General features: G+C 43.6%; 1 protein-coding gene across 4 annotated transcripts in view; it reads right to left on the reverse strand.

The window, feature by feature from the left end:
• Positions 1 to 12,198, reverse strand: part of LOC115473845 (protein FAM122A-like) — a 131,471-nt gene extending 119,273 nt beyond the window's left edge. For all 4 annotated transcript variants that reach the window (XM_030208988.1, XM_030208987.1, XM_030208986.1 and 1 more), the window contains exon 1: positions 11,719 to 12,198. In XM_030208988.1, the coding sequence (XP_030064848.1) occupies positions 11,719 to 11,825 (107 nt within the window). In that variant the 5' untranslated portion in view covers positions 11,826 to 12,198. The remainder of the gene's footprint in view (positions 1 to 11,718) is intronic.
• Positions 12,199 to 12,931: the final 733 nt, after the last annotated feature.

Raw genomic sequence — 12,931 nt, forward strand, 5'->3', positions numbered from 1 at the left:
GATTACTCCATTCACTGATGGGTTGTATCAGCCTACCAGCAGGTGGAGATAGCGAACACTGAAAGCACATGGTGTTCCTGGACGCCCAGCCCCCTCTGCTTTCAGTATATGAAATTTCCAAAGCAGAGTGAATAAGAAAGGCAAAATAACAAACTTTCCTCACAGAAAACAAACGCCCCTGAACCGGAGCAATAACTAAACAAAGGAGGGACGTTATCAACCTCCTGCAATAAAAGCAGCATGTAGTAACTCTGATAGCTTATCTTCAAGTACTACTGATGAGGCACAATGTCTGTATGCAACATCTGTACAAAAACTAAAGTCAGACAGGGAGGGATCATGGATTCATCTGCTGTGACTAAAGGAAAGAAAATTATCAAGGTAAGAACCTAATTTTCCCTTCCTTGTCATCAACAGCAGATGACTCCATTAACTGGACTTTATACTATAAAACAAAAATAGGACCCGACTACAAGGACATCAGAACACTTTCCTTCTTCGTCAACAAACTGCTGGATCCCACAAGACTCACCTCCCCATCAACCGTCATCCCATCTGCTGATCAGCTTGCCGCGTTCTTTAAAGATAAAATACTTTGTCTCCGGAGATTCCTACCACAGCACTGCGCAGGAATAGAACAGTTCATCGCTAGCCTCGCTCCGGATCCAGAAGGCTGCCCAGTAGATAGAACATTCTTGGGCTTTTCTGCACTTACTGTCAAATCCGTCACACAGGAGATCCGCAGATTCTCCAGTAAGTTTTGCTACCTGGACATCTGCCCAAACTATCTACTTAAAAGTGCTCCTGTTTGCTTCATAGCTGTTCTAACACAGCACCTGAATTTTATGCTGGGCAAGGGGTTCTTCCCTGGCACTCATGGGAATATACTACTCACCCCAGTCCCAAAGGATGCCTAAAATAATAGTGCTGATCTAACAAACTATCGCCCGATTGCATCCATACCGCAATTTGTAAAACTTATGGAGAGCATGGTGAACAAACAGCTCACTGAGTATCTGGACGGATTCTCAATATTCCATGAATCGCAGTCAGGCTTCCGTGCCCTTCACAGCACTGAAACAGTGCTTGTCACGCTTCTCTCAAGCTTCAAGCAGGAAATAGCAATAGGGAGGAGCATTCTTTTACTTCAATTTGACTTATCAAGTGCTTTCGACATGGTAGATCATGCCATCCTGCTACGGCTTCTTGACTACTTCGGTGTCGGTGGGAATGTTCTAGCCTGGCTAGCCAGCTTCTTAACCACCAGAACCTACCAAGTGAAGTCTGATTCACAGTTATCCTCTCCGTGGCACCAGGTCTGTGGGGTGCCCCAAGGCTCGCCGTTCTCTCCTACTCTTTTCAAAGTAATGCTGATTCCCCTGGCTGCAACCCTTTCAAAACTTGGTCTCCACCCATTTATCTATGCAGATGATGTCACTATTTACATCCCGTTTCGTACGAGCTTCGCTGAAATTACTGATGACATCAGCCTTGGAATAAACACCATGCTCGCATGGGCCAACACCTTCAAATTAAAACTTAACACCGACAAAACTCACTGCCTGATTCTAGCCTCTCCCTTTAATAAATTTAGGCCCACTAACTTAACCGTGCCAGGCTTTACCTTACCCATCTCTGAAAGCCTACGTATACTAGGTGTTACTGTAGATCGGAACTTAAAGCTACTGGATCATACCATCGCAACCACCAAGAAAGCATTCTCCTCACTCTGGAAATTAAAGCGAGTGAAATCTTATTTCCCAAGGGGAGTCTTCTGCAATCTGGTCAGATCGTTAGTCTTGAGCCGCCTAGATTACTGCAATGGCATCTATGCAGGGTGCACAGGCATACTCCTAAAGAAGCTACAAACCGTCCAAAACACAGCGGCTCGACTCATCTTTGGAGTGTCGAAGTTCACCAGCTCCAGTCCACTTCGTGAGAAATTGCATTGGCTTCCTGTCCAAGAGCATATAACTTTTAAAATCTGTACCCTAGTCCACAAGATTCTCTACGGAACAGCCCCAGCGTACATGGATGCCCTAGTCCACCTACCACCAAGAAACTCCCTAAGAACTGCCCGGTCTTACTTAAACCTCCACTACCCTGCTTGTTCTAAACTGAAATATAAAACCATGTATGCTTCCACATTTTCCTACGTCAGCACTCACCTGTGGAATGCACTGCCTAAATCAGTGAAAACGATCCGGGATTATCTGCCTTTCAAGAAGTCGCTTAAGACCTGCTTATTTGAGCACGCATACCCCAACGAACCTGTCCAACCACACTGACCTCAGGACATGGCCCTTCTGGACTGACCCATTTCTTTATCCTTACCCTCCATCCTATCTCTTTCCGTTCATTGTACTCAACTATTTGTAATAAATGTTGTAAGCCACATTGAGCCTGCCAGTGGTGGGAAAATTGTGGGATATAAAAGCTGAAAAATAATAAATAAATAACTGATGGGATGTATCAAAGAGGGCCAACTGACTTTCACTCAGAGGGTAAAGGTGACACATAGCCCCGGCCACCTTCAAGGGACCATCAGGGTCAGACCATTGAGCAGAAATAAGCTCTTGGATGGAAGCATGCACGGGAAAAGCCCGAGAAGGCTTCTTAGTACTAGCCATCCTAAGATTAATAGAAGAGGCAGTGCCCTCGTCAGGATCTTCAATACAAAGGGCCTGTAAGGCATCAGAAATGAGAGCTGACAGCTCTTCGCGGTGGAAAATCCGAACCACTTTAGGGTCATCCAACTCCTGTGACAAGTAGCCACCCTCATCTGGATCATCAGTCCGTGATGGCCTGCCCGACCCCTCAGACTCCCCGAAACTAGACCACGGGGGAGATCAGGGTGAAGAGTCCCCCTCAGACGGGGTATTCACTCGTCTACTCTTAGCGTGAGCCAAAGGCTCGGGGGAAGAAATAAAGTCTCCAGCAGATGCTGGGCTATCAAGAACTGGAGGCAACCCAGTCCGAAAGGAATTGTCCCGAGCCTCAGGCAGTGCTCTTTTTAACATAAAAGCCTTATGCATCAGCAGCACAAATTCAGGGGAGAAAAACTCACCCTGTACCTCCGCCCCCACATTGGGGGAAGCGGAGGCAATAGCTCCTCTAGAAACCTAAAAATGAGGCGTCCCCCTGCACTCGGACCCCTCCGCAAACTGCAAGGGTCGAGTCACGCGGTGCCTCCAAGATGGTGCCAACTGCCAACTCCATCAGGCGGGAAGACTCACCGCCCGCCATGCTCGTGGAAGCATTAGTATCTAGGCAGCATGAGCTGCAAAGCCCCACTGCTGATCTGCATTTCCAACAGTGGGAGCAGCGCTTAACTCCTTCAGCAGCCATCAAATACAGAAAACAAAAAGCCGCCTACTTACCCCGCACAGAGCGCTGTCAGCGGGAACCTCCCCGGAGGAGCTGGGCACCACTCTCACCTCAGGAGACCGAGTCAAACGAGCTTCGGTCAAGCTGCACCTAACCAGGCGCTCTGGAGAAAGCCTCTTTTTCTTTTTACTGTGAGGCAGGCAGCCACAGTGGAACTCTGGGAGGAGGGAGAATGGGGTAAGGCAGGGACAGGGAAAACCAAGTATGCCTTTAAAGTGGGCACCACCAGCCACAACACCCCCCTGCTCTACTGGCAAAGCACAGGAGCCACCCCAAGCAGAAATCCAGGAGCTGAGAAAGCGACGTCCACACCTGCTGGGAGATAGAGATATACTGAAGGCAGAGGGGGCTGGGCGTCCAGGAACACCATGTGCTTTCAGTGTTCTCTATCTCCACCTGCTGGTAGGCGGATACAACCCATCAGTTAATGGATTCATCTGCTGTTGATGACAATGAAGTGATGGTTGAGCCATACTTCAGTCTGTGCAGAGAGAGATAATGGAGTAGAATCTTGGGACTGTTGATTATGTTCAGACGGCTTTGTCGAGGTAGCTGCATCTGGGGCGACTGCTAGAATGTCCAGGTGAAGCCTGTGGCTTTATGATATATTTAGTATGCTGCTGTGGCTTGGGGATGTGTCCTGCATTTTGAATTTGGCAGAGTCTGGCGGTAATTGAGTCTTTGACCCAGCCCCCTGAGGGGGAAGTACACTGGTGCTGGAACCCTTTGGTACTGACAGTGAGCCCAGAGTTACTGGAAGTCACATCGCTTCCTGAAGTTATTCTCACCAGTACTTCAATGAGGTCCTAAGAGTGGGCACCAACATGTTCCGTAATACGGAGAAAAAAAGATTTGTGTAGCTTTTTCCTTTCTTGTGGAGAGCAAGCATACGCCGCACAGTATGGAAATTAAAGAACTGAGGAGCTACTGACGTTGGCAGGGTGGGAAGATGAGCTACTCACACCAGTGGCTGAAACTTCTATCATATTAGGAGAGTACATCCAAACAGGAAACCAGCGGAAGAGGCTACCAAGTATGTCTGCGTTATCCTGTGACACAGAGAAGAAAAGTTATGAAATTAATCAGATATCATTCCATTTAAGCTACATGTTTCAAAGAATGTGCATATTTATGTAAAGTTTGAATGCAAGACCAAGTTACTTTCCTATAGTGGATGTTCTCCGTGGACAGCAGGATTAAAATCCTCACAATTGGGTGACATCATTCAACAAAGCCACACAAAAGAAAAAGCTTCTTAATTTGGAACTAATTTCTAGAAGCCTTTAGCAACCCTCTGCATGTGTATATTTATTTATTTAAATGATAGCCCACACTATCCAATATACTAATAACAATAAAGCCAAGTTAACTCACCTGTAGCAGGTTTCTCCGAGGACAGCAGGCCAAGTATTCTCACATCTAGGTGACATCATCTGACGGAGCCCAGTGCGGACAATGACTAGCGAGATGACTGTAGAAATTTCTAGCAGTGTCCCAATGCACATGAGCTGGTGCTTTCCTGCCCAATGCGTAAGCGCAGGGTCCTCAGTCATGTAAAATAGTTAAAGAACACAACTTCAAGGGGAGGTGGGCGGGTACACGAGAATACTTGGCCTGCTGTCCTTGGAAAACATCTGCTACAGGTAATTTCACATTCTCTAAGATCAACCATCTGTATTCTAACACCAGGGAATCCCTAGCTACCAGGCTCACCAAAAACAACAATGTGAGGACAGCACGGACTCGAAACGTTTAATCCTCAAAGTCAATTAACCTGAAATTAATTACATACTAGTTGTGAAGGTGCAGCTATATACCGAACAAATCCTTCAGAACTGCCTGATCGAACTGGCTATCACATCGGGTATGCTGCTCATGCAGTAATGAGATGTGAATGTGTGGATAGAGGGCCACATTGCAGCTTTGCAAACCTCCTCTATGGAGGCTAACTTCAAGTGGACTACTGACATCGCCAAGGTTCTGACATTATGAGCCTTGACACGACCCTCTAAAGTTATCCCAACCTTTGCATAAGTGAAGGAAATGCAATCTTCTAACCAATTAGAAATTGTGCATTTGCAGATGGCTACCCATATCCAGTTTGGCTCAAAAGTAATGAGTGGAGGAGTGGCCTAATGGTTAGTGTAGCGGGCTTTGATCCTGGTGATATGGGTTCAATTCCCAATGCAGCTCCTTGTGACCTAGGGCAAGTCACTTAACCCTCCATTGCCCCAGGTACCAAAACTTAGATTGAGTCTTTTTATGTCCTTAGCAAGATACAACCTCCAAAAAACACAATACTCCAGGCAGGGCCTCACTAGCAACTTCTGGCTACGGCCACCGCCTTGTCACACTGTTTTGTTGCTTTAGATCCTTTTGGTGTTTTTATTTTTATTCTTTGTATTTTATAGTTTTACTGATTTCTCTCTGCAGCCTTCTCTAGCAGAATTGTTTATACTTTTTTTAATTAAAAAAAAAAATCAAAATATCTTTATTGCCCAATATAGATTAGTCATAATTTAGTGTAAACATCCTGAAATCCAGTTCAATATCTCTGGCCTGGATGTGTTTTCCACATAGAATTTATATATTAGGAAAATGTGGATTTATTAACCAATTTGACTTTTTCTGTTGCATAATTAATTCTCTTGTTTTACAAGACAGTACCGAGGCTTTCATACTGGGCCCAAAGTATTTTGCAGTACAAAAACTTGAAGAATATGTTTTTATATAATCTTTCAGAGTAGAATTCTACATTTTTTCACCAGACTTCTCCCTGTTCCTCTCGCTACTAGCACTAAAGAGAAAAACTTATTCACCTTTCACATTTCATAGAAAGGTAACTTGGTTAAAATAAAGGCTCTGAAAAATCAAGATGTAGAGTTCATCTCTTTTTGCATCAGTACATGACTCACTTGACTGAAGTGAGAGTATAATCTCAATTACTTGTAATCAATAATGCATCTTGCCTTCCTCTATGTAGAATAGTATTACTCTTGTTACTTAGTTCTAAAAAGTAATAAGTTAATGATACTTTTTATATAAGGATTTATTAAAGAAAATTTGCTTGTCTTCAGCTCTTTAAGACATTTTAGTTCTGAAGTCCAATACAGTAATATTTAGACTACAGCTGCAGTTTCACCAAATCTACCAAACATCATCCATTCTAAAGTAATATCTTTCAGTTTTCACCCATATTTCAAAATAAGCAAACATTACTAATTAAGTGCAACAGTTCAACTTACCTAAGGAAAATTAAATCATTTCTATGTTCTCAACAAGACATATTTTTACAAGACAGTTTCTGCTGGTATTTTTAAAATTGAAAATGAAACATTCACAACACCTGGGAGTAACAGTCATTGTACAATGACAACATTTGGTGGCTGGATTTAGAGCCCATCAGTGGTAAGTTTTGTAAAAATAAAACACATAGACACTGTGGTGGCCGCCACTTCTCACTCCAGTAACACGAAAAAAAGAAACAACTTCAAAAGGTCCCAGCTAGGTAATAAAAATGTTCAGGCTGGTGAACGAACACAAAAATCACCATGGACCCATAAGTGTTGGGTTCCAGAAGGAGCTTTAGGGCTACATTCTGTAAATGGTGCCCTAAGACAGGTGTAGATAATGATGTATGCTAAGCTAGCACAGTAGAAGTCCAAAAATCCAGACTCCTCAGGGATCGGGTCAGTCTGGATTCTCGGGCAGTTGGCAGCTAAATTTAAAGGGTCCAGATTTTCAGGTGATCCGGATTTCCGGCATTCGAATTTCCAGACCTCTATTGTATTCTGTAAAGAGCACCCTGTGTGAAACCACATTTATAGAATGCTAGCTTTGCGTGCATTTTGCATATAACTTTTGACGTGAGCATTAATGCCTGCCAAAGGCTAGTGTAAATACTCATGCCCAACAGATTTCAGTTAGGTGCACATATGCAGGTATTCTACAACATCGTGCCTAATTTCTAGGAATGCCACCAACCCGCACATGCCCTCTTTGACACTGAGTACCAAAAACTTTAGACATGCATATTATAGGGTGTAGGATCTGCACGTAACTCCTAATTACTAACAATTAAGTGCTTGACAATACCAGTAATTGGTTGTGATCTAATTAGCTAATTAGTTTGTGCACAGATCTGTGATCCACGACCACAATTGCATGCCCAACTTTGGGTGACCTATACAGAATCTGGGACATAGTGCATGGTCCCTGAGCCCTGGCTGAGAGCTGTCATAGTAACATAGTAGATGACAGCAGAAAAAGACCTGCATGGTCCATCCAGTCTGCCCAACAAGATAAACTCATATGTGCTACTTTTTGTGTATACCCTACTTTGATTTGTACCTGTGCTCTTCAGGGCACAGACCGTATAAGTCTGCCCAGCACTATCCCCGCCTCCCAACCACCGGCTCTGGCACAGACCGTATAAGTCTGCCCAGCACTATCCCTTGATTTGTACCTAACATACAGTAACATAGTAGATGACGGCAGAAAAAAGACCTACACGGTCCATCCAGTCTGCCCAACAAGACAACTCATGTGTGCTACTTTTTGTGTATACCCTACATTGATTTGTACGTATGCTCTTCAGGGCACAGACCGTAAAAGTCTGGCCAGCACTATCCCCGCCTCCCAACCACCAGCCCCGCCTCCCAAACACCGGCTCTGGCAGACCGTATAAGTCTGCCCAGCACTATTCCCCGCCTCCCCACCACCAGTCCCGCCTCCCACCACTGGCTCTGGCACAGACCGTATAAGTCTGCCCACCACTATCCTTGCCTCCCAGCCACCAACCCCTCTTCCCCCCACCAGCTCCGCCACCCAATTTGGAAAAGGATATAAAATGGGGTGGAGAAGGGGAATCCCAGGATCTTAATGGAATGAAGGCTCATGGTATCAGATTTTAGCCCTGGTTCTGATTCAGCTGGAAGATGAAAAGAAAGAAATTGCCAGGTAACATAGTAACATGGTAGATGACAGCAGATAAAGACCTATACAATCTATCCAGTCTGCCCAACAAGATAAACTAATAGTTTAAGGTCATAACAGAAAGCCACAACATTCTGAGGAAATTCAGCAAAAAAGAAAAGCCTAAAATATATGAACATATTGCACGATTCTGAAACTGCCCAAATACAACTACTGCTCATGACTAAAGAGAAAAGTATTTGGAAATGTAGGAAAGGAATGAAGAACAAAACTGAGAATATTATAATACTGTTCCTTTGTATCATTCCGTGGTGCGACCATACCTTGAATATTGTGAGCAATTTTGGTTACAGCAGCTCAAAAAGGATATAGTGGAATTAGAATAGGTACAGATAAGGGAAACAAAAATGACAAAGGGAAAGGGTTGACTTCCCTATGAGGAAAGGCTAAATATGCTTAGGGCACTTCAGTTTGGAAAAGAGACAGCTGAGGAGAGATATGATTGAGCGGAGGAGCAGCCTAATGGTTAGTGTAGTGGCCTGAAAACCTGGAGATCTGGGTTTGATTCACACTACAGCTCCCTGTGACTTTGGGCAAGTCACTTAAACCTTCACTTAAACCTACACTGTCCCAGGTACAAAATAAGTACCTGTATATAATATGTAAACCACTTTGATTGTAACCACAGAGAGGCAGTATATATCAAGTCCCATCCCCTTTTTTCCATGTCTATACAATCCTGAATGGAGTGGAACGGGTAGATATTTATTGCTTGTTTACTCTTTCCAAAACTACAAGGGGGCACCCAATGAAGCTACTAAGTAGTACATTTATAACAAATTGGAGAAATTATTTCTTCACTTAATGTATAATTATACTCTGGAATTTGTTGCCAGAGAATATGGTAAAAGGAGTTATCTTAGCAGGATTTAAAAAGATCTGGATAAGTTCCTTAAAGAAAAGTCCATAAGCAATTATTAAAATGGACTTGGGATAAGCAGCATAAAATCTGTTTTACTGTTTTGGGATCTTACTAGGTACCTATGACTTAGACTGGCCACTGCTGGAAACAGGATACTGGGTTTGATGGACCTTCAATCTGTCCCAGTATAGCAACACTTATGCTCTTATGTAAACTACTACAGCTGGTAATTGAGATATATCCGTAGCACTGTACATAACTGGGCAGCCTGGATGGCTGATTGGGCTATACTATTTTCTTATAGTAATGTGGTGTGGATTTTGGACCATTGTGAACAAATATTGTATAACTACTGTTTTCATTCACTTATGTGAGAGTAGGGCCTCCCTCACCTGCTGTACCTTGTTTGAATTGGAATATAGACGTCAAATTCATTACTCTGTAGAGGTGTGGCCTAATGGTTAGTGCAGCAGGCTTTGATCCTGGCTACCTGGGTTCAATTCCCACTGCAGCTCCTTGTAACCTTGGGCAAGTGACTTAACCCTCCATTGCCCCAGGTACAAAAAACGTAGATTGTTAGCCCTCTAGGGACAGAGAAAGTACCTGCATATAATGTGTGAAGCACTGCATACACCTAGTAGCACTATAGAAATTATTAGTAGTGTATCTTTGTAAACATAATTTTATGTGTGCAACAAGTGGTTCTGTACCATCCTGGGTACATGAGCAAACAAGTTTTCATAATTCATTCAACATGGGCAGACTGGATGGACCATACAGGTCTTTATATGCCGTCATTTACAATGTTACATAATCCCACCTCATACTTTACTACCAAGCTCTACAATAATCTAAGCAACTACCAGAACAGGACAGAGGTTGCAACCTATGACCACCAACGTCCCATGGCTTTGCTGGATAGGACCCAGCCACCAACAATTTAACAGCATCAACTCAAATTGGTTTCTGGGCAGTTCTAGCTTGTTAGCTCAAACTCAGCTGCCCCATGGACTGAAGTATCACTTGGTCATATTTCCTTTTTCTATCCTTTATTTTCTTCTTATCACCTCAGCCCATGCTTCTCTATTCTGAAGGAGAGAAAAGTGGCATGTTCCAATAATGCAATTTGCTCTTATCAATAGACGGCTTTCAACTACATGACAACTGGATAAAGAGGGAATATCAAAAGTTATTTGGGGGTCATTATTTTCAAAAATAGCGAATGTATTCTCTGAAGTCTGCTGACAATGGAAAACTTTATCCTAGAAGAAATACTGAATTAGCTAATTTTTAAAAAAGTCCTTTTCTTTTCTAGTCCAGCATTTGGGAATGAATATTTACCTGACCTCTAGAAATACTTCTCCCTTGTACTATCAAATATGCAGTTAAGAATATTTAATAAACTAAACATATAGGTAAACACATTTTTAGCCATTTATATGACATATAAGTGTTGTACCTTTTAATGTGGCTTATATCCCACCCCTTTCTCACTCAACAAAAATTAAAATAAGTAAAAGAAACATCAGGAAAAAGTGGATTGGGTGAAGCATAACAGGTAAACCTAGTCAAGAGAAGAAGAGGATTGTATGAAAAGGTTTTATTACTTGCTTTGGTCATTAGTTCTTCATATTTGTTGATGTTCAGTGGTATCTTTGAAAATGGTGATACCTTTTCATTGGATCACAAAAAGACAGGATAACAGGCAGAACAGAATGGGCTATTGGGACCAAGGCACAGCCAACTTCAGGCCTATGGTGAGCTGGAACCAAGCCCTGTGCAACATGCCCCACCCACTGTGCCGCAACCAAAGACAATGGATAGAGGGGGCAATTTGGTGCCCCTGCCTCCCTTATGCCCTGTATGACCCCATCACTTGCACAGTCCTGAGTACAGCCCTGACCAACCTTTAGACCCACATAGCATTAACAACAAGGAAGACTAAAGCTCAGTGATGGGAGGTTGGTTTCTTTGGTACCCCAACCAAAAATGTGTTCTGCTGCCCCTGCTAAAGAATACAAGCTTTCAAGATAACACCAGAGCTTTTCTTCAGAAAAATCGGTGGTCTCAAAAGCTCTAGCATCATCGTTATCACATATTCATTCTGCACGTCTAAACAAAAATATTACAACTTACGACAAATCCAATCAGCAGAGACCCTCAGTATAATTCTATGTATAAAAACTCTTAAGCATTGGCAAAAAAAAAAAGTCATGCAACATCACACTCTCGCAAAAACGAACCCCATCATTGTTATGTATGCTATATTTTTTAAATTGTTTTATTCCAATCATTTTTTTTTTTCCTTTTTTAACTTGCCTGACCCGCCTTCTTAGGACACCTCACCACATTAAGCATCTGTAGTACAACCTGTCCTTTTCCTTTTGGGGGGTGGGGAGAGGGTGGACGACTCGTATAAAACACAAGGCCTGTGAGAAACGATACAAAGAGATCAGCAGCGCGCGCCCCCTCACCTCAGCCCGTTTATCAGAGGGGCGCTATTCGATCTCCTCAAACTTCCATCGCTCGGCGGCACCGACACATGGAGCTCCAGGTCCAGCTCCATTTTCTCCTGAGCCATGTTTTGGGTGGGATTTCTTTCCTGACCGATCTCACACTCTCCCCCGCATCATTTCCATTCAGCAGCGCACAGAAACGAGAATCCCCCCTCCCCCCCTACTTTCTCATCATGCCGGTGCCGCTCGCTCCCCCCTTCCCCCCGCGCCCACTTTAGGCCCGAAAACTGCAGTCACTGGAACTTCATGGCGGGGCACATTGCGAGTCTTCGGCCCACCGGTCCCCCATAGTCTGCGAACTGGCAGGTGACAACACAGCTACAGAGGTCGGCCAGGCCCCGCGACGTGCGCTCCAGCTGCACTGGCACTAGATGAACCGGACTCCAAAATAAAAAAAAACTTCGAGTCCCTCTTCTTGGCCTGACAGTGTTCCGCAGCCACTGGGCATGCGCAATCCGGCCACAGCAGGGCGCGAGAGCGCTTCGGTCGCTCTGACAGGAGTGATGTTTAAAATGAGCAAGCCAGAACCACAAGTGCAATTCATGGTGGAAAACATTTTAATTAAAAGTACAAAATGATTCATTGACGCATTTTGTAAACTTCAGTTTTAGTTTTATAGGTTCCTTGCAGTGAGTGATCTCTTTTCATTTAGGCACGAAAGTTGTTTTTTTTTTTTGGTGGGGGGGGGGGGGGGGGAGGAGAACTATAATTAAAGATTGGCAACATGGTCATTCCAGAGGTTTCGTCATTTTTCACTTTAATACTTTAATTTACTGACTGTGAAGTACTGTTGGCCAGTGAACTTCATCAGTTACTTGTCAGTTTTCTATCGGGATAGGCAGGGCATAGAAGTAATGATACAAAGGCCAGCGTTGGGGATGGGACTTTTGGGTCAAGAATACAGCAAACCGATATATATAGCTCCAATACAGTAACTGGGGGAGAATATATAGGGACAGAGCACATTTTCCCATCCAGTGTAATATACCATCTTTTCAAGCATTTGATGTACCACTTATTCTGTTTCTGTCAAAGAGGCATGCACCCTACAAACGCATTATCCACCTTTCTTCCTCATCACCACTCTGGTCCTGAGGAACTCCTTTGTCTGCAACTTGTAATCACCGTTTTACTGATTGCTACTGAATTTTTCACACATCAATTGATATTG

The sequence above is a fragment of the Microcaecilia unicolor genome, chromosome 7 (genome assembly GCF_901765095.1).
Source record: "Microcaecilia unicolor chromosome 7, aMicUni1.1, whole genome shotgun sequence".
Classification (NCBI taxonomy): Eukaryota; Metazoa; Chordata; class Amphibia; order Gymnophiona; family Siphonopidae; genus Microcaecilia; species Microcaecilia unicolor.